This window comes from Salmo salar, chromosome 10 (genome assembly GCF_965601325.2).
Source record: "Salmo salar chromosome 10, fSalSal1, whole genome shotgun sequence".
In the NCBI taxonomy this organism is placed as follows: Eukaryota; Metazoa; Chordata; class Actinopteri; order Salmoniformes; family Salmonidae; genus Salmo; species Salmo salar.
In genome coordinates, this window is record NC_138300.1 from 95,173,894 (window position 1) to 95,196,899 (window position 23,006).

General features: G+C 44.7%; 1 protein-coding gene across 3 annotated transcripts in view; it reads left to right on the forward strand.

Moving 5' to 3' along the window:
* The window catches only part of LOC106561204 (semaphorin-3ab), a 129,926-nt gene extending 108,397 nt beyond the window's left edge, over positions 1 to 21,529 (forward strand). For all 3 annotated transcript variants that reach the window (XM_082957237.1, XM_045688233.2, XM_082957236.1), the window contains 11 exons: positions 5,876 to 6,018; positions 6,934 to 7,048; positions 7,223 to 7,292; positions 7,468 to 7,612; positions 7,779 to 7,998; positions 8,084 to 8,175; positions 8,306 to 8,347; positions 13,589 to 13,746; positions 14,615 to 14,682; positions 14,796 to 14,941; positions 16,779 to 21,529. In XM_082957237.1, coding sequence (XP_082813363.1) covers positions 5,876 to 6,018; positions 6,934 to 7,048; positions 7,223 to 7,292; positions 7,468 to 7,612; positions 7,779 to 7,998; positions 8,084 to 8,175; positions 8,306 to 8,347; positions 13,589 to 13,746; positions 14,615 to 14,682; positions 14,796 to 14,941; positions 16,779 to 17,318 — 1,739 coding nt within the window. In that variant the 3' untranslated portion in view covers positions 17,319 to 21,529. The remainder of the gene's footprint in view (positions 1 to 5,875; positions 6,019 to 6,933; positions 7,049 to 7,222; positions 7,293 to 7,467; positions 7,613 to 7,778; positions 7,999 to 8,083; positions 8,176 to 8,305; positions 8,348 to 13,588; positions 13,747 to 14,614; positions 14,683 to 14,795; positions 14,942 to 16,778) is intronic.
* Positions 21,530 to 23,006: the final 1,477 nt, after the last annotated feature.

Here is a 23,006-nt window from a genome sequence, read left to right on the forward strand (position 1 = left end):
AACCAGTGCCTCCACTCCTCCAACACCATCTTAACTGTGAGTAGCTCTCAATTTTTCACATCATAGTTCCTCTCAGCTGGGTTAAGACGATGGGAAAGGAAGGCACAGGGATGCAGCTTTTAGTCCTGGGCAGAACACTGGGACAGGACAGCCCCTACTCCGACGTCAGAGGCATCGACCTCCACCACAAACTGATGGGACGGGTCCGGATGGATTAAGATGGGAGCTGTAGTGAATCGATGCTTGAGATCTGAGAATGCCCGGTCTGCTGTTGGAGACGATATGAAAGGAACCTTGGGAGAGGTGAGTGCTGAGGAAGGAGGAAGCCAAGGTGCTGTAATGCCGGATGAAGCGGCGGTAGAAATGTGCAGATCCCAGAAAATGTTGCAGCTGCGCTCTGGATGTGGGTTGAGGCCAATCCACCACCGCTCTCACCTTGTCAGAATCCATCTGAATATTTCCTGCACCGATGACGTATCCTAGGAAAGAGATGGTGGAGCGATGGAATTCACGTCTCTGCTTTAACAAACAGCTAGTTCTCCAGGAGATGCTGGAGGACCTGTTGGACGTGGGGGACGTGCACTTAAGCTGACTGGGAAAAAATGAGGAGGTCGTCGAGGTAGACAAACACGAACTGGTTCAACATGTCGCGGAGCACATCATTGACAAGGGCCTGGAACACTGCGGGAGCGCTGGACAGTCCGAATGGCATCACTAGGTACTCATAGAGCCCGCTATCCATGTTAAAGGCTGTCTTCCATTTGTCTCCTTCCTGTATCCGAACAAAATAGTAGGTGTTCCGAAGGTCCAACTTCGAGAAGATGGTAGCCCCCTGGAGAGGTACGAAAACTGAGGAGATGAGTGGTAACGGTTTTTAACCATGATATCATTAAGGCCCCGGTAGTCAATACACGGAAGCAGGGTTTTGACCTTTTTCTCCACAAAGAAGAACCCTGCGCCAGCAGGGGAGACAGATGGATGAATACTCCCTGCCGCAAGAGAGTCCCCAATGTACTTCTCCATAGTCTTGGTCTCCGGACCCGACAGGGAATAAATTCGGCCCCCGAGGTGTTGTAGTACCCAGGAGGAGGTCGATGGCGCAGTCGTAGATTCGATACGGAGGAAGAGATGCGGTGCTTACCTTGTTGAAAACCTCCTGGAGGTCCTGGTACTCCGCAGGAACAGCGGAGAGATCCGAGACTTTTCCCAAGCCCACAAAAAGACGTTCCCGGGGCAGGCTGTGCTAACTTCAGACAATGTGCATGACAGAACGGACTCCAACACATGATAGATCTAGTAGCCCAGTCGATCAGAGGATTGTGCCTCTGGAGCCATGGAAACCCCAAAACCATTGGTACATAAGGGGATTCAATGAGTAGGAACTGCATAGACTCACTGGGATTACCTGACACTCGCAGGTTGATAGGAACCGTATTGTGGGTAACTCTGCCAATAAAGTGCCCATCCAGCACAGTGACATCCATGGGAATGGAAAGGGGTTGTGTGGAGATACCCAGCTCCAACACTAGCGTAGTGTCCATAAAACTCTTGTCGGCCCGAGTCAATGAGCAGCCAGAGAGATTTGGACCGGTCACCCCACAGCAGGATGGCATGAAGAGGGGTACGAGTAAGGGGAGATTGGAAACTCCCCGTACGGCTCACCAGCATATTCATACTACTGATGAGCCTGGTCTTTTAATGGACAGGTTGATATGTAATGTCCTGTTGTACCACAATACAGACAGCTCTTGCTGCTCAGTCTGTGCAAGCATTCAACAGGAGACAATCTAGCCCTCCCCAGTTGCATAGGCTCCAGAGGAGATAAGTCTGTGATTCTCGAGGGAATTCGGGTGACATCGGATTCTCTCAGCCCTGTAGACTTCGGGAACTTCCGGGATTTCTCGGAGGCGAGGTGGGAATCGTGGATGAGCGAGTGTGGCCAGGAATAGCGCTCCTCCTCTCCCTCCTACTTTCCCGTAGCCGCCCATCGATCCGTATGGTCAAAGCTATGAGAGAGTCGAGATCCATGGGCAGCTCCCAGGCTGCGAGCTCATCAGATATCACCTCCGATAATCCATGAAGGAACGTGTCGAACAGGGATTCAGGGTTCCAGGCACTCTCGGCAGCAAAAGTGCCAAAATACACTGCATAGTCTGCCACAGTACAGGAGTCTTGATGCAGTTGAAGAAGCTTCCCAGCAGCCTCTCTTCCGGACAACGGAGAATCAAACACCTTTCTTACCTCCGCCACAAACTCCAGACTGAGGCAAACGGCGGATTGTTGCTTCCACACCGCTGTAGCCCAGGCAAGTGCTCTCCCGGACATGAGAGTTATCAGGTACACTATCTTCAAGCAATCCGAGGGAAATGAAGAAGGCTGCAGCTCGAAGATGAGGGAGCACTGGGAGAGAAACGCCTGGCAGGTTCCTAGATCTCCAGCATAGTGCTTCGGAGGAGGTAAGTGGGGTTCACAGAAAGCCGGGGTAGGCTGGGGAGAAATGTCACTGGTTACTGAGATTCTAGAAGGTTACCATAGTGGCTTTCTGCCTGGTAGTTAATCCGCGGAATAGCTCCAGTAATGCATTGAAAGCATGGTCAGGGTGTTCTGCCATGGTCTGGAGTCTTTCCATAAGTCTTTGAAGGAACTCCTCGTTGCTTCCAATGGTGGCTGCTTGGGAGGAGACAGCGTTGCGGAGCTGGTCCGAGTCTGCTGGGTCAGTCATGGCCAGTTCGTACTATCACGGCTCAGGATATGAACCAGATGTAGACACAGGAGACGGATAGTTCCATATTATACAAAGGGGCAGGCAAAGTGAAGGTCGAGGGCAGGCAGAGGTTCGTAATCTAAGGCAGGGTCAAACAAGGACAGAACAGCAGGCAGGCTCAGTGTCAGGACAGGCAGATAGATCAGATCCGCAAAGACTAGAAAAACAAAGTTGAGAGCAGGAAAAATGATAAAACACGCTGGTAAGACCTGACAAGGCAAAACGAACTGGCACAGACAAACAGAAAATGCAAGTATAAATACACAGGAGATAATGGGGACAAATGGGAGACACCTGCTGGTGGGTGGAGACAAGACAGGTGAAACAGATCAGGGTGTGACACCATAATAGTGTTAAACATTATTTTTTAATGACTACCTCATCTCTGTACCCCACACATACAATTTTCTGTAAGGTCCCTCAGTTGAGCAGTGAATTTCAAACACAGATTCAACCACAAAGACTAGGGAGGTTTTCCAATGCCTCTCAAAGAAGGGCACCTATTGGTAGATGAACAAAAAGACATTGAATATCAAATCAAATCAGTCAATCAAATTTATTTTTATATAGCCCTTCGTACATCAGCTGATATCTCAAAGTGCTGTACAGAAACCCAGCCTAAAACCCCAAACAGCAAGCAAAGCATGTGAAAGAAGCACGGTGGCTAGGAAAAACTCCCTAGGAAAAACTCCCTAGAAAGGCCAAAAACCTAGGAAGAAACCTAGAGAGGAACCAGGCTATGAGGGGTGGCCAGTCCTCTTCTGGCTGTGCAGGGTGGATATTATAACAGAACATGGTCAAGATGTTAAAATGTTAAAATGTTCATAAATGACCAGCATGGTCAAATAATAATAATCATAGTAGTTGTCGAGGGTGCAACAAGCACGTCCGGTGAACAGGTCAGGGTTCCATAGCCGCAGGCAGAACAGTTGAAACTGGAGCAGCAGCACGGCCAGGTGGACTGGGGACAGCAAGGAGTCATCATACCAGGTAGTCCTGAGGCATGGTCCTAGGGCTCAGGTCCTCCGAGAGAAAGACAGAAAGAGAGAAAGAGAGAATTAGAGAGAGCATATTTAAATTCACACAGGACACCGGATAAGACAAGAGAAATACCCCAGATGTAACAGACTGACCCTAGCCCCCCGACACATAAACTACTGCAGCATAAATACTGGAGGCTGAGACAGGAGGGATCAGAAGACACTGTGGCCCCATCCGATGATACCCCCGGACAGGGCCAAACAGGCAGGATATAACCCCACCCACTTTGCCAAAGCACAGCCCCCACACCACTAGAGGGATGTCTCCAACCACCAACTTACCGTCCTAAGACAAGGCCGAGTATAGCCCACAACGATCTCCGCCATGGCACAACCCAAGGGGGGGCGCCAACCCAGACAGGAAGACCACGTCAGTGACTCAACCCACTCAAGTGACGCACCCCTCCCATGGACGGCATGGAAGAACACCAGTAAGCCAGTGACTCAGCCCCTGTAAAAGGGTTAGAGGCAGAGAATCCCAGTGGAAAGAGGGGAACCGGCAAGGCAGAGACAGCAAGGGCGGTTCGTTGCTCCAGCCTTTCCGTTCACCTTCGCACTCCTGGGCCAGACTATACTTAATCATAGGACCTACTGAAGAGATAAGTCTTCAGTAAAGACTTAAAGGTTGAGACTGAGTCTGCGTCTCTCACATTGGTAGGCAGACCATTCCATAAAAATGGACCTCTATAGGAGAAAGCCCTACCTCCAGCCGTTTGCTTAGAAATTCTAGGGACAATTAGGAGGCCTGCGTCTTGTGACCATAGCGTACGTGTAGGTATGTACGGCAGGACCAAATCGGAAAGATAGGTAGGAGCAAGCCCATGTAATGCTTTGTAGGTTAGCAGTAAAACCTTGAAATCAGCCCTTGCCTTAACAGGAAGCCAGTGTAGGGAGGCTAGCACTGGAGTAATATGACCAAATTTTTTGGTTCTAGTCAGGATTCTAGCAGCCGTATTTAGCACTAACTGAAGTTTATTTAGTGCTTTATCCGGGTAGCCGGAAAGTAGAGCATTGCAGTAGTCCAGCCTAGAAGTAACAAAAGCATGGATTCATTTTTCTGCGTCATTTTTGAGCATGGTGAAGTTACAACAAAGATACAGGCGTCCTTCCTAATTCAGTTGCCAGAGAGGATGAAACTGTTCAATGATTTCACCATGAGGCCAATGGTGACTTTAAAACAGTTACTGTTTAATGGCTGTAATAGGAGAAAACTGCAGATGGATCAACAACATTGTAGTTACTCCACAATACTAACCTAAATGATTAAAGTGAAAAGAAGGAAGCCTGTACAGAATAAAACTATTCCAAAACATGCATCCTGTTTGCAATAAGGCACTAAACTCCAAAAAACATGGAAAATACATGTACTTTACGTCCTGAATACAAAGCGTTATGTTTGGGGCAAGTCCAACACATCGTATTACTGAGTACCACTCTTCATATTTTCAAGCATGGTGGTGGCTGCACCATGTTATGGGTATGCTTGTCATCAGCAACGACTAAGGAGTGTTTTAGGATAAAAGGAATAGAGCTAAGCACAGGAAAAATCCTAGAGGAAAACCTGTTTCAGTCTGCTTTTCAACTGACACTTAGAGACAAATTCACCTTCAGAATTGGAAACTAATAAAATAATAAGAATTGACTACACTATCAACAGTAGTATTCCATTCATACAACATGTCGGATAAATTGCCAGAATAGATTTTCTGTGTCAAATAGATAAATCGCTCTTAGTCTGCTCATAAAGTAGGACTAAGTTGTTCCGATGATACTGTAACACCATCCAGAGGGCAAAATGGTCTTGAAAAATATTGGCTGCAATCAAGACTAAAAGATAACCTTGACATCCACGTCAGGGAACGGTAAATTGCTGCCAAATTTTGGTTGCAATTGAGATCAGCTGTGCGGGTGATGTTAGCATGTATTGATGGTTTAATAACAATAAATCAGCTGATGATAATCTGGTGACTTTTGATGGTTGCAATTGGCCCACTATGTTTAGCGATTTACTGGGGAAGAAGTTTCTGATTCCCATTTCATAATTTCTTAAATATTATATATTTATGTGTAGATCCCAGGTTTGTGAGTGTCCATCTGATCCCAGAGAGTGACAACCCCGAGGATGACAAGATCTACCTGTTCTTCAGAGAGAACGCTATGGATGGGGAACACGCAGGGAAGGCTACACACGCACGAATCGGACAGCTCTGCAAGGTACTGTACACATTCAGAACACAAACACATTCAGACACCTCAGACTAAAACAGCTCCCTCTATCTCAAACAGAGTTGATGAATGAAAGGGATTTCCAAAATGGATGCTTTCCTAACCAGTTGTCTCTCTCCTCTCAGGTTATATTTAGGTTTGTTGTGCTTGGTGTGGTTCTCTTACTGAGGAAAACCTGAGAGAGAGAGGTGGTTTAAAAATGACACTGGAGCCAGAGAGAGAGAGTAAATAACAATGGTGGTACTGTTACAAAAGGATTCTTCAGCTGTCCCTGTAGGAGAACCCTTATTGGTTCCAGGTGCAACCCTTTTGTGTTCCATGTAGAACCCTCTGTATAAAGGGTTCTACATGGAACCCAAAAGTGTTCTACCTAGATCCAAAAATTGTTATTCAAAGGGTTCTCCTATGGGGACAGCCAATGTCTTCTAGATTGCACCTTTTTTTCTGAGTGTAGGATGATGGCTGGTATTGGCAGAGACTGGTGTCTCCTCTGTCACCCTTTAGCCTGCCCAACACACACAATTACACACACAGACACGGACACACACGCACCCTTCCAGCCTGATCTCTCAGTATGTGAGGTATCTGCTTTTCTCTACACAACACAATACATTCATTATTCATAATGCCATATACATTTAGGCGGAGCATATTTGGGGCGTCAGTCTTAATAGACCGTCAAAAATCACTGGGAGCCTGTATTCTGTCGATGTGTGCAGAAAAACAAAGTCACTTTTGTTTTGATAACATATTATGAGAATTTGTAAGACAGCTGCATTAAGCCATTGTTGTCTTTTCAGGTGTCAGTCATAGTTAATATAACAAAATGCAGTTACTGTATTGCAGTATTGTTTTGTGGGGGATGTAGTAAATGTTTGGACTCTGGTGTGTTTCCTCTATCAGAATGACTTTGGAGGCCACAGGAGTTTGGTGAATAAGTGGACTACTTTCCTGAAGGCCAGACTGGTGTGTTCTGTACCTGGACTCAATGGCATAGACACACACTTTGACGAACTACGTGAGTGTTTACATCAGCCTTTGTGTTGCATGTTATGCGTGTCTGTGTGGCTGGAAAAGGGGGCTGTAGTGTGTGAGAGTGTGTTTTGGGCAAACAAATATCACATGTATACCAGTCTACTGTATTCGGTTTATTCCCGACACTAACTCTTCTTTTGGTTGTTTTTGTTCTCAGAGGATGTGTTTCTGATGAGCGCTAAGGATCCTAAGAACCCCACCATCTATGCAGTGTTCACTACATCCAGGTACTTACTTCGGTCAGCCACCTGTCTGTCTACACTCCCATTGGAGAAGTATGGATCCTGCAGAAGATTTTTGTAGTAGATGTGTATCTCTAATTGATTAACTTCTCTCTCTCTCTCTCTCTCTCTCTCTCTCTCTCTCTCTCTCTCTCTCTCTCTCTCTCTCTCTCTCCCTCAGTAACATCTTCAAGGGCTCAGCAGTGTGTTTGTACAGCATGGCAGACATCAGAAGGGTGTTTCTAGGTCCCTATGCCCACAGGGACGGCCCTAACTATCAGTGGGTTCCCTTCCCTGGACGGGTACCATACCCACGACCTGGCACGGTGAGGGCATGACGGGGTCTTTGGGTGGAGGAGGGGAGGGACACACTTTACATAAAGGGGCTATACATAAGACATCCATACCACCTTTATAACATTTTGTATTGTAAACTAGTGGAAGACATGAAGGTAAGGATCCACATAGTAATGGATGTTTTTTAATCCACAGTGCCCCAGCAAGACATTCGGAGGATTTGATTCAACAAAGGACTTGCCTGATGATGTCATAACATTTGCGAGAGGACACCCAGCGATGTTTAACCCCATCTATCCCATCAACAACCGACCAATCATAGTCAAGACCGACACGGACTACCAGTTCACACAGATAGTGGTGGACAAAGTGGAGGCTGAGGACGGACAGTATGACGTCATGTTCATAGGCACAGGTACACACACACACACACACACACACACATGCACATATGTGCACACACACACTAAGAATGTGTGTATGTTGCTTCTGCATTGTAGATATGGGTAAAGTGCTGAAAGTGGTGTCAATCCCCAGAGGGTCCTGGCATGACCTGGAAGAGGTTCTACTGGAGGAGATGACTGTGTTCAGGGTAGGTCACTCCTACTGCTATCAGATCATGTTTATGTTAAAGTCCTACAGCTAAAACAACATCACAATTATTACTTTATCAAAATATGGGTTTGTAACATTTGGGACATTTCTCATGTATTTTGTCCTAGGAGCCAACTGCTATTACAGCAATGGAACTCTCCACGAAGCAGGTAACCAATGCTGATCATATTCCTCATGACGTGAAGAGAACAGGAAAAGTAATGGGTGTACTAGGCAGTCCTACATTATAGAATCATGGCCTTAGTGAAGCTAGAGACACCTAACACAGCCCATGTCATACAGATCCACCCTCTAAACAGAGATACGTCATATTTCTGACAGGCAGAGTCAGCTACATTCATATGTAATGAAGTAGTGGTGCTTCTAGGTGAGTGTATCGCACTAGTAGTCAGCTTTCATCAACACAAACAATCAAATCAATCAAATCAAATCAAATTTATTTTTATATAGCCCTTCGTACATCAGCTGATATTCTCAAAGTGCTGTACAGAAACCCAGCCTAAAACCCCAAACAGCAAGCAAAGCATGTGAAAGAAGCACGGTGGCTAGGAAAAACTCCCTAGGAAAAACTCCCTAGAAAGGCCAAAAACCTAGGAAGAAACCTAGAGAGGAACCAGGCTATGAGGGGTGGCCAGTCCTCTTCTGGCTGTGCAGGGTGGATATTATAACAGAACATGGTCAAAATGTTAAAATGTTCATAAATGACCAGCATGGTCAAATAATAATAATCATAGTAGTTGTCGAGGGTGCAACAAGCACGTCCGGTGAACAGGTCAGGGTTCCATAGCCGCAGGCAGAACAGTTGAAACTGGAGCAGCAGCACGGCCAGGTGGACTGGGGACAGCAAGGAGTCATCATACCAGGTAGTCCTGAGGCATGGTCCTAGGGCTCAGGTCCTCCGAGAGAAAGACAGAAAGAGAGAAAGAGAGAATTAGAGAGAGCATATTTAAATACACACAGGACACCGGATAAGACAAGAGAAATACTCCAGATGTAACAGACTGACCCTAGCCCCCCAACACATAAACTACTGCAGCATAAATACTGGAGGCTGAGACAGGAGGGATCAGAAGACACTGTGGCCCCATCCGATGATACCCCCGGACAGGGCCAAACAGGCAGGATATAACCCCACCCACTTTGCCAAAGCACAGCCCCCACACCACTAGAGGGATGTCTCCAACCACCAACTTACCGTCCTAAGACAAGGCCGAGTATAGCCCACAACGATCTCCGCCATGGCACAACCCAAGGGGGGGGCGCCAACCCAGACAGGAAGACCACGTCAGTGACTCAACCCACTCAAGTGACGCACCCCTCCCATGGACGGCATGGAAGAACACCAGTAGGCCAGTGACTCAGCCTCTGTAAAAGGGTTAGAGGCAGAGAATCCCAGTGGAAAGAGGGGAACCGGCAAGGCAGAGACAGCAAGGGCGGTTCGTTGCTCCAGCCTTTCCGTTCACCTTCACACTCCTGGGCCAGACTATACTTAATCATAGGACCTACTGAAGAGATAAGTCTTCAGTAAAGACTTAAAGGTTGAGACTGAGTCTGCGTCTCTCACATTGGTAGGCAGACCATTCCATAAAAATGGAGCTCTATAGGAGAAAGCCCTACCTCCAGCCGTTTGCTTAGAAATTCTAGGGACAATTAGGAGGCCTGCGTCTTGTGACCGTAGCGTACGTGTAGGTATGTACGGCAGGACCAAATCGGAAAGATAGGTAGGAGCAAGCCCATGTAATGCTTTGTAGGTTAGCAGTAAAACCTTGAAATCAGCCCTTGCCTTAACAGGAAGCCAGTGTAGGGAGGCTAACACTGGAGTAATATGATCAAATTTTTTGGTTCTAGTCAGGATTCTAGCAGCCGTATTTAGCACTAACTGAAGTTTATTTAGTGCTTTATCCGGGTAGCCGGAAAGTAGAGCATTGCAGTAGTCCAGCCTAGAAGTAACAAAAGCATGGATTAATTTTTCTGCGTCATTTTTGGACAGAAAATTTCTGATTTTTGCAATGTTACGTAGATGGAAAAAAGCTGTCCTTGAAACAGTCTTGATATGTTCTTCAAAAGAGAGATCAGGGTCCAGAGTAACGCCGAGGTCCTTCACAGTTTTATTTGAGACGACTGTACAACCATCCAGATTAATTGTCAGATTCAACAGAAGATCTCTTTGTTTCTTGGGACCTAGAACAAGCATCTCTGTTTTGTCCGAGTTTAAAAGTAGAAAGTTTGCAGCCATCCACTTCTTTATGTCTGAAACACAGGCTTCTAGCGAGGGCAATTTTGGGGCTTCACCATGTTTCATTGAAATGTACAGCTGTGTGTCGTCTGCATAGCAGTGAAATTTAACATTATGTTTTCGAATGACATCCCCAAGAGGTAAAATATATAGTGAAAACAATAGTGGTCCTAAAACGGAACCTTGAGGAACACCGAAATTTACAATTGATTTGTCAGAGGACAAACCATTCACAGAGACAAACTGATATCTTTCCGACAGATAAGATCTAAACCAGGCCAGAACTTGTCCATGTAGACCAATTTGGGTTTCCAATCTCTCCAAAAGAATGTGGTGATCGATGGTATCAAAAGCGGCACTAAGATCTAGGAGCACGAGGACAGATGCAGAGCCTCGGTCTGACGTCATTAAAAGGTCATTTACCACCTTCACAAGTGCAGTCTCAGTGCTATGATGGGGTCTAAAACCAGACTGAAGCGTTTCGTATACATTGTTTGTCTTCAGGAAGGCAGTCAGTTGCTGTGCAACAGCTTTTTCTAAAATTTTGGAGAGGAATGGAAGATTCGATATAGGCCGATAGTTTTTTATAATTTCTGGATCAAGATTCGGCTTTTTCAAGAGAGGCTTTATTACTGCCACTTTTAGTGAGCTTGGTACACATCCGGTGGATAGAGAGCCGTTTATTATGTTCAACATAGGAGGGCCAAGCACAGGAAGCAGCTCTTTCAGTAGTTTAGTTGGAATAGGGTCCAGTATGCAGCTTGAGGGTTTGGAGGCCATGATTATTTTCATCATTGCGTCAAGAGATATAGTACTAAAACACTTTAGTATCTCCCTTGATCCTAGGTCCTGGCAGAGTTGTGCAGACTCAGGACAATGGAGCTTTGGAGGAATACCCAGATTTAAAGAGGAGTCTGTAATTTGCTTTCTAATGATCATGATCTTTTCCTCAAAGAAGTTCATAAATTTATTACTGCTGAAGTGAAAGCCATCCTCCATTTGCGAAGGCTGCTTTTTAGTTAGCTTTGCGACAGTATCAAAAATAAATTTCGGATTGTTCTTATTTTCCTCAATTAAGTTGGAAAAATAGGATGATCGAGCAGCAGTAAGGGCTCTTCGATACTGCACGGTACTGTCTTTCCAAGCTAGTCGGAAGACTTCCAGTTTGGTGTGGCGCCATTTCCGTTCCAATTTTCTGGAAGCTTGCTTCAGAGCTCGTGTATTTTCTGTATACCAGGGAGCTAGTTTCTTATGACAGATGTTTTTAGTTTTTAGGGGTGCAACTGCATCTAGGGTATTGCGCAAGGTTAAATTGAGTTCCTCGGTTAGGTGGTTAACTGATTTTTGTCCTCTGACGTCCTTGGGTAGGCAGAGGCAGTCTGGAAGGGCATCAAGGAATCTTTGGGTTGTCTGAGAATTTATAGCACGACTTTTAATGCTCCTTGGTTGGGGTCTGAGCAGATTATTTGTTGCAATTGCAAACGTAATAAAATGGTGGTCCGATAGTCCAGGATTATGAGGAAAAACATTTAGATCCACAACATTTATTCCATGGGACAAAACTAGGTCCAGAGTATGACTGTGGCAGTGAGTAGGTCCAGAGACATGTTGGACAAAACCCACTGAGTCGATGATGGCTCCGAAAGCCTTTTGGAGTGGGTCTGTGGACTTTTCCATGTGAATGTTAAAGTCACCAAAAATTAGAATATTATCTGCTATGACTACAAGATCCGATAGGAATTCAGGGAACTCAGTGAGGAACACTGCATATGGCCCAGGAGGCCTATAAACAGTAGCTATAAAAAGTGAGTGAGTAGGCTGCATAGATTTCATGACTAGAAGCTCAAAAGACGAAAACGTCATTGTTGTTTTTTTTTTTGTAAATTGAAATTTGCTATCGTAAATGTTAGCAACACCTCCGCCTTTGCCGGATGCACGGGGGGTATGGTCACTAATGTAACCTGGGGGTGAGGCCTCATTTAACACAGTAAATTCATCAGGCTTAAGCCATGTTTCAGTCAGGCCAATCACATCAAGATTATTATCAGTGATTAGTTCATTGACTATAACTGCCTTGGAAGTGAGGGATCTAACATTAAGTAACCCAATTTTGAGATGTGAGGTATCACAATCTCTTTCAATAATGGCAGGAATGGAGGAGGTCTTTATACTAGTGAGATTGCTAAAGCGAACACCGCCATTTTTAATTTTGCCCAACCTAGATCGAGGCACAGACACGGTCTCAATGGGGAAAGCTGAGCTGACTACACTGACTGTGCTAGTGGCAGACTCCACTAAGCTGGCAGGCTGGCTAACAGCCTGCTGCCTGGCCTGCACCCTATTTCATTGTGGAGCTAGAGGAGTTAGAGCCCTGTCTATGTTCGTAGATAAGATGAGAGCACCCCTCCAGCTAGGATGGAGTCCGTCACTCCTCAACAGGCCAGGCTTGGTCCTGTTTGTGGGTGAGTCCCAGAAAGAGGGCCAATTATCTACAAATTCTATCTTTTGGGAGGGGCAGAAAACAGTTTTCAACCAGCGATTGAGTTGTGAGACTCTGCTGTAGAGCTCATCACTCCCCCTAACTGGGAGGGGGCCAGAGACAATTAATCGATGCCGACACATCTTTCTAGCTGATTTACACGCTGAAGCTATGTTGCGCTTGGTGACCTCTGAGTGTTGTTTTGGGGTAAACAAGTGTTTTACACCCCAACTTGCTGTACACACTGAGCTGCAGAAGAGAGGGACACTACTATAGAAGAATTTAACTCAATTGTATCTATGCTATTTATACAATGGAATTGTGTTCTTAGTACAGACTTGATGTGACCTGTCAACATCATGGGTAACACCTAGCCTGAGGACTGTATAAGGACAAAATCAACACTTGTTAGAAGACGTTAAAATGATGCTGACTGTCTAAGACGGATGTCTACTGTTAGGATGTCAACCAACAGATCTCTTGTGATAATACCAGGGGAGGAAGACAATGGTAGAAGTACTGTGCTGTAGAATCCTTCACCTGTAATAATATGATGAGGCCTTCTTTTACTGTACTGTACCAGGCACTGAGAACCTTTCTAAACCATTTACATTTGCATAATGCCCAAAAATATGGTATCAGGTATTTAGAATGTTTCCTGTTCTGTTTCTACAGCAACAGTTGTACCTAGGCTCAGAGCTGGGCATATCCCAGATGCCTTTGCATCGCTGTGAGGTGTACGGGAAGGCGTGTGCTGAGTGCTGTCTAGCTAGAGACCCTTACTGTGCCTGGGATGGGACCGAGTGCTCACGATACTTTCCCATGGCCAAGAGGTACACACACACACACGCACACACACACACACACACACACTCATCGCATAGTGAATATTCAAGCACTATTTATCCCATTCAAAGACTGTAAAGAATGAGTACATTGTGTACAGAAAATGAGATCTGTTAGCCCTGAAGATAGCCAGGTCACATTTCTCCCTAAGACACAGAAACGTACCCTGAGCTGTGTTTACTGGCAATGAGAACTAATGTTAGTCATATCTGCAGGCAGACTGTTTGGGTGAATGCAGGGTGAAATAAAGTGTTCGAGGTTCTAGCTGTTCATGGGAGGGGCGGTGGTGTGTGTGTGTGTGTGTGTGTGTGTGTGTGGGTGTGTGTGTGTGTGTGTGTGTGTGTGTGTGCACTGTAGCCTCCCACCCACGCATAAAGTCTCCGTTGGGTTATTGATTTGAGCTTTAGCCTGAAGGTCTCATATTTCTACATATTTTACACTCTGAATACTCTGATACTCTCAGAGAGAACAGACCTGTGGGGAAGGGAATATATGTGAGAGAAGACACTTGTTCTTTCTCAATGAATAAATCTCTGTTCTATTTCTCACTCTGGATATTCCATTGTTTATTCAGTCATTGTTTACAATACATGTGTGTGTTTCGAATCCATCCCCTCTGTATCCTTGGCTGAGAGTAACTGTGTTAGTCAGGCTGTGTAAAATAGCTATGAGGGACTGATTGATTGGATTCCTCAGCCACCCTGTAATTAGAACTAAGCCGGTCTACAGTGGTATGAAGCTCACTGGTGTTAGCTAATCTGCCTGGCTGGCTCACAACCACAAGTACAGCACATCCAAAACCACACACACGCACGTGCATACTCGCAAACTGACTGTTGACGTGTGTTTTTACAGGAGGACAAGGAGACAGGACATCAGGAATGGAGACCCTTTAACCCAGTGTTCAGACCTGCAGCCTCATGGTATGTATTCACAAATAAACCTCCTCATGGAAGATTCCTCTCTTCCCTTCACATTATAATGGTGCTGAGTTCACGTTGTGTTCACAGTATGATCTCTGTGTGTGTCCCTGTAGATAACCTGAATGGGCAGCCCACGGTGCTGGATAAGACAGTGTATGCTGTGGAGAACAGCAGTACGTTCCTGGAGTGTAGCCCCAAGTCCCAGAGAGCACTCACCTACTGGCAGTACAAACAAGTCAACGACGACAGGAGACAAGACGTATGAAACCACCGTACACTAGTCCTTACACATAACACAGCATTTCAATCATGATGTCCATCAAATGACTGGTACACTGTTCAGTACATTATATACTGCTCAAAAAAATAAAGGGAACACTTAAACAACACATCCTAGATCTGAATGAAATAAATAATCTTATTAAATACTTTTTTCTTTACATAGTTGAATGTGCTGACAACAAAATCACACAGAAATAATCAATGGAAATTCAATTTATCAACCCATGGAGGTCTGGATTTGGAGTCACACTCAAAATTAAAGTGGAAAACCACACTACAGGCTGATCCAACTTTGATGTAATGTCCTTAAAACAAGTCAAAATGAGGCTCAGTAGTGTGTGTGGCCTCCACCTGCCTGTATGACCTCCCTACAACGCCTGGGTATGCTCCTGATGAGGTGGCGGATGGTCTCCTGAGGGATCTCCTCCCAGACCTGGACTAAAGCATCCGCCAACTCCTGGACAGACTGTGGTGCAACGTGGCGTTGGTGGATGGAGCGCGACATGATGTCCCAGATGTGCTCAATTGGATTCAGGTCTGGGGAACGGGCGGGCCAGTCCATAGCATCAATACCTTCCTCTTGCAGGAACTGCTGACACACTCCAGCCACATGAGGTCTAGCATTGTCTTGCATTAGGAGGAACCCAGGGCCAACCGCACCAGCATATGGTCTCACAAGGGGTCTGAGGATCTCATCTCGGTAACCAATGGCAGTCAGGCTACCTCTGGTGAGCACATGGAGGGCTGTGCGGCCCCCCAAAGAAATGCCACCCCACACCATGACTGACCCACCGTCAAACCGGTCATGCTGGAGGATGTTGCAGGCAGCAGAACGTTCTCCACGGCGTCTCCAGACTCTCACGTCTGTCACGTGCTCAGTGTGAACCTGCTTTCATCTGTGAAGAGCACAGGGCGCCAGTGGCGAATTTGCCAATCTTGGTGTTCTCTGGCAAATGCCAAACATCCTGCACGGTGTTGGGCTGTAAGCACAACCCCCACCTGTGGACGTCGGGCCCTCATACCACCCTCATGGAGTCTGTTTCTGACCGTTTGAGCAGACACATGCACATTTGTGGCCTGCTGGAGGTCATTTTGCAGGGCTCTGGCAGTGCTTCTCCTGCTCCTCCTTGCACAAAGGCGGAGGTAGCGGTCCTGCTGCTGGGTTGTTGCCCTCCTACGGCCTCCTCCACGTCTCCTGATGTACTGGCCTGTCTCCTGGTAGCACCTCCATGCTCTGGACACTACGCTGACAGACACAGCAAACCTTCTTGCCACAGCTCGCATTGATGTGCCATCCTGGGTGAGCTGCACTACCTGAGCCACTTGTGTGGGTTGTAGACTCCGTCTCATGCTCCCACTAGAGTGAAAGCACCGCCAGCATTCAAAAGTGACCAAAACATCAGCCAGGAAGCATAGGAACTGAAAAGTGGTCTGTGGTCCCCACCTGCAGAACCACTCCTTTATTGGGGGTGTCTTGCTAATTGCCTATAATTTCCACCTGTTGTCTATTCCATTTGCACAACAGCATGTGAAATTTATTGTCAATCAGTGTTGCTTCCTAAGTGGACAGTTTGATTTCACAGAAGTGTGATTGACTTGGAGTTACATTGTGTTGTTTAAGTGTTCCCTTTATTTTTTTGAGCAGTGTATAAATGACTGCATACTGTATTACAAATACTAGGTACTGTGTCTGAGCTGCATATCTACAAAGAATATTGAACATATGGATCTCAAATGTGGTGTTGTTTATCTTAGTATGTAAGATACAATTAAGTCAAGTGAAGCAAACTTTGTTCTATTACTCCTCTGTGCAGATCAAAGCAGAGGATCGTTTTGTCCGTACGGAGCAGGGCCTACTGATCCGCACATTGAACAAAAAGGATTCTGGGACGTATGTGTGCCAGGCTGTAGAACACGGCTTCATGCAGACGCTCCTAAAGGTCACCCTGGAAGTCATCGACACCGAACGCCTTGACGATCTCATTCACCGTGATGACGAAACCACCACACACACCGCTGCCACACACACCACCCCCTGGGACACGCCCCCAGCCCGGGAATCGCCCAATCAGAAGCTATGGTACCGTGACTTCCTGTCGTTAGTGAACCACCCGACCCTGAACAGCGTGGATGAGTTCTGTGAGCAGGTGTGGAAGAGGGAAAAGAAGCAGAGGAGGCAGAAAGCACACCTATCCCAACAGGTCCAGCTACACCAGCAGCAGCAGGGCCTCGTGCACGCTCACACCCACGTGAACGCCCATGGGCTTGCGGCCAAGTGGAAACACCTGCAGGAGAGGCAGAAGGGTCGCAACCGTCGGACCCACGAACTGGAGAGAGCCCCCCGCAGCGTCTGACCTCGCACCGTCTAAATCCCCTGACCCCCCCTGACCCCCAACCCCTAATCCATGTACACTGTCCTCATCCTCAGATCCCCCCTGAACCTCCTCCCCTGCCTCATCTCTCCTTACAGAGATAAAGACTCGTTCCACACTGACTTTGTACAGAGAATCTCAACTGGAAAAAAAGGCAATATCTAGCCCTGGTCTGTGCGGGTAGGCTGCGTGGCCACCCATGTTTACAGTGACACGGCACAGAGACAAAGGATGTTACAGGACACAAGATGATACAGTACTATTCTATAGTCTCAGCTGGCCTCTGTAGCCCCAGCACCATGGAGGGACAGTGTTAGCCAACATGTGGACTGGACTCCACATACTGCAGAATAACTTATTGAAAACATGGCTCTGTCTCCACTGTAGTGTAGCCTTGTTTGTTAGTCGTGTCTCGTTATTGTTGTCCACCCAGATATAGTAGGTAGCTTCTCCTAACAACCACTATCTTGGAACAAGGGATGATAGTGTTCGATGAAATGACGGAGCAGGGATGGACCTCGTGTGTATCACAAGGACATAACTACATACAGGTCATGTAAAGCACAACAGTTTGATGTTGATTGGATTCTATGAGAAATGAAGAGTCCTAAGGAGAGAGGAGGATGACTGAGCACTGCAAGATACTTCAGAGTAGCCATGGATTTATAACTAATTATGTAATTCTAATTTAAATCAGACATGTAAATATGCTTTGACACATCCTCGTACTAAAGGGAAGGGTTTGCGGTTATCTTGTTACATGATGTTGTTTCCCCATAAACAAATGTATTTAACAGAAAGTGATTTAGTTTTTCCGAAAGCAGTAGGTAAATAAAGTATCCAACATGATTCTGAAAGTTACTGTTTTAAGTGTATAGATAAACTCTTCCAAGACACAAATGTTTTAATGTTTTATTTAAACGTGTTTCTTTTTGATTTGCTCAGAGCCCTGTATAAGTATTTGTTTCATAGTTGAAGTTGACTTTATTTTCTTTATTTTATGTTTCAGTCCAACCACTGCATCCCATTTTAACTAAAACTTTAACATGTCTCTGCATCGACTATGTCACGTTGTTTGATTGAATCAATTTGCATACAAAACTTGTTTTCACCACATACAGTGCCTTCAGTATTCATGCTCCTTGACATACTCCACATTTTGTTGTGTTATAGCCTTAATTCAAAATGGATTAAATAAATATTTTTCCACCCCTACACACAATACCCCATAATGACGAAGTGAAAACATGTTTTTTTAATTTCTTGTGATTTTATTGAAAATTAAATACATAAATATCTAATTTACATAAGTATTCACACCCATGAATCAATACATATTAGAATTACCTTTATCAGCGATTACCGCAATAAGTCTTTCTGGGTAGGTTTCTAAGAGCTTTGAACACCTGGATTGTACAATATTTGCACATTATTATTTTTTTAATTCTTCAAACTCTGTCAAGTTGGTTGTTGATCATTGCTAGACAGCCATTGTCAAGAACAGACTCAATTCGTTGGGGCATGGACTCTACAAGGTGTCAAAAGCGTTCCACAGGGATGCGGGCCCATGTTGACTCCAATGCTTCCCATGGTTGTGTCAAGTTGGCTGGATGTCCGTTGGTTGGTGGATCATTCTTGATACACACGGGAAACTGTTGAGCGTGAAAAACCCAGCAGCCTTGCAGTTCTTTACACAAACCTATGCGCCTAGCACCTACTCCCATACCCTGTTGAAAGACACTTACATTTTTTATCTTGCCCATTCACCCTCTGAATGGCACACCTATAAAACCCATGACTCAATTGTCTCAAGGCATAAACATCCTTCTTTAACCTGTCTCTTCTCCTTCATCTATGCTGATTGAAGTGAGTTTAACAAGTGACATCAATAAGAGATCATAGCTTTCACCTGGATTCACCTGGTCAGTCTATGGAAAGAGCAGGTGTTCTTAATATTTTGACAATCAGTGTATGTGTGTTTTAGGTTATTGTCCTACTGAAAGGTGAATTTGTCTCCTAGTGTCTGTTGGAAAGCGGACTGAATCAGGTTTTCGTCTACGATTTTGCCTGTGCCTAGCTCTATTCCTTTTCTTTATTCCTAAAAAAAACGACCTAGTCTTTGCCGATGACAAGCATACACATAAATTGATGCAGCCAACACCATGCTGAAAATATCAAGAGTGGTACTCAGTGATGTGTTGTTGGATTTGCCACAAACATAATGCCTTGTATTCCGGAAATAAAGTTAATTTCTTTGCCACATTTTTTGCAGTTTTACTTTAGTGCCTTATTTCAAACAGGATGCATGTTTAGGAATATTTTTATTCTGTACAGGTTTCCTTCTTTTCTGTTTAAAAGTCACAATTAGCCTCATGGTTAAATCCTTGAGCAGTTTCCTTCCTCTCTGGCAACTGAGTTAGGAAGGACTCCTGTATCTTCGTAGTGGCTGGGTGTATTGATACACCATCCAAAGTGTAATTAATAACTTCACCATGCTCAAAGGGACATTCAATGTCTATTTTTTTATCCTTCTACCAATAGAAAACCTCGCTGGTCTTTGTGGTTGAATCTGTGTTTGAAATTCACTGCTCGACTGAGGGACCTTACAATTATCTGTATGTGTGGGGTACAGAGATGAGGTAGTCATTCAAAAATCATTTGTAAAAATTTCTAAAAACATAATTCCACTTTTACATTATGTGGTACTGTGTGTAGTCCACTGACACACAATCTAAATGTACTCTATTTTAAATTCAGGATGTAACACAACAAAATGTGGAAAAAGTCAAAGGGTGTGAATACTTTCTGAAGGTACTGTTCATATATATTGATGTACAGTATATGTACACTGTGAAAAATTATATGATATAAGTTTATCTATTTGAGAAAACATTGTGTAACATGTCATTATATGCCTGTAACTGTTACTTTATGATAACACCGACATGTAAATGTACATGCTGGCAAACAGGACCAACTAACAGTGCAAATACTTTCCACTCTTAAAAAAAACACCACTGGTGTTGAATGGAACATGCAGGGTTCTATTACAATATTTAGCATACCACTACTGTACCATCTGTCTATGTCTGTTTGCCCATGTCAGCCTGCAAATGTACTTTCAAGCATATCTTACTCTTCCAGCAATACACACATGTATTTTGTTATTGTCCAGGAGTATATCTGTTCTTCTGTGTATCTTTCCTTGAATCACTACATTACTCTGAGAGTATGTACATCAGGAGATGTTTTTTTTCTGACATGTGTATCTTATGTACGTCAGGAGATGTTTCCTTTTGAAATACCTCAACACAGAGAGACATACAGAGACAGACAGAGAACCTGGAATGTACACACCTGTGAACACAACATAAACATTTAAGAGTAAATCCCATGGTCCAACAGTATGACACTGTATACTAATTGCATGTGAATGCCATTCTAGTGTACTTTTGTTTCTATAATGATGCATTGTTTAATGTTGTTTGTGATGGTCTGCTCTTAGCTTAGAGGCAACACACATTTACCTGTTACTGAGGTGTAAAGACACACAGAACGAGTTACTGGAAGTACGGCATAAATTAAGTACTCTGGTGTATTCCACTGGCACTCAGAGATACTCTTGTTTATCTGGGCTGGAAATCACTTTGGATGCAAACATCTATACAGATCACACATAGTTACAGTACATATAAAGTTACAGTAAATATAAAGTATATTACAATGTAATTCTTATCAAACACAACAATGCAACATGGATCAGTGCACATGGTCAGGTAACAAGATTATACATGATCTCCCCATTATCTGTATCAGTGTGGATGTAGAGATCCAGGGGGAACAGCCTAAACAGGGTTTGAACCAGTGACATACTGCCCACAGAGTCCAGACCTCTTACAACAGGTGGTAGTGGGCTCGCATAGTGAAGCAGTACAGTAGGTCTGTCTCTGTATGGGGATCAGTTCTTAAAGTGCCATACCAGGTCCTATTTTAGAGCCGGTATTCTACAGTATAAAAGGTGCTGATTCTCTGTACCATTCATCTCCGTCCCACTTCAACCACTGGCAGGGCTGCTGAGTGTAAATGAGGGAGTAAACTGCTGCTGCTGCTGTAAAGACTGTGTTTGGTATGATGATGATGATGATGATGATGTATTCTACTGTTCTAATAAAAACATCTTCCTAAAGCCTGTTCTTATTGTCATGTGTTATTTGTGATATCTGAGATTGTTACTCTACACTGCCACAATGTTACTATGTCATATGACTGAAGCCCATGGTGGACTTGGGCACATTAATCTATATAAAATACCAACTCCAAGAGATGAGAGATCTGGTTGTCAAGGGTGATACAATAGTTGTAATACAATTGCAGTATTGTAAATTGTAAATAAACCGTATTTATAGAGTTATACATTTAATTCAAACACAATGATCTTCCATGCGCTAAAACTATGGTGCCAAAATATAGTTGTTTTTATACATTTAGTTAAGAGCACACAGCCCATTAACCATCAGGATTAGATGAGTATTATAAATTACAAGCACTGAAAAGTATAATTGATGCTTGATGATTAATCATCTCGTCCTATGCTGAAATTCAACAAACAGAAATCTCCGCAGGTTGATGATATGGTTGTTTGACATAGCTGACATGCCTTTGCGTTGGAACAACACTGTCTGTCTTGTGGTACGTGACTGCCCCCCTCTGGCAGAGCAGACCTTTGTCATCATGGATCAGTCACATCATCAGTCTGATTGGATAGACCTGTCCTCCCATCCCTCACCTCCAGGGGACGCCACAAGACTCACAAAGAACTGATAAGAGGGACAGAATGAGAGACAGACACAGGGAGAAATACACTTCCCCTTTACTGTTGACTAAGAAGTAACTTCAGTAAGAAATCACAAAAACAATTACCAATTGGCAATATGAATAAGAGTAGAAATGTAAAATAATCATGTCACATTGGCAATCACATTCAACACTCCTCTCTCTCTTTTATGGTGCCTGAGGGATGGAGGGATCAGTCTCTCTCTCTTATTGCCTGGTTTAGTGGAGGTGAAGTGGTGCAGAGATACAGTCGTTTTCACATTCTGCCATGGGGAGACGCTGGGTTAGCTCTCACTGGGTGAATAGCGCTTTACTGAAGAGAATAAACACACACACACACACACACACACACACACACACACACACACACACACACACACACACACACACACACACACACAAAAGCATCCACTCACGCACACACGCACACTTGACACGCGCCCCCCCCCCCCCACACACACACACACACACACACACACACACACACACACACACACACACACACACACACACACACACACACACACACACACACACACACACACGCACACACACGGAGGGATGGGAACCACTGGTGGTTCTCAGCTGGTTAGTTTTGGGTCGCGGCTTGTGACATGGGTGATGTTTATACAGTGGGTCAATGGAAAATTCCAAAATCAAAAAGAGAAGATTCCATTCTCTGTGATATATACTCCCATGTGTGTTTATTGACAACCTATTGACCCAGAGGTCTTTATCTATGTTCATATAGCCATTGGTGGGTACTACACATGCAGATGCCAGTTACAGTTGACTTCAGATTCCATGCATAGACCATATGAATAGTGACAAGGGTCA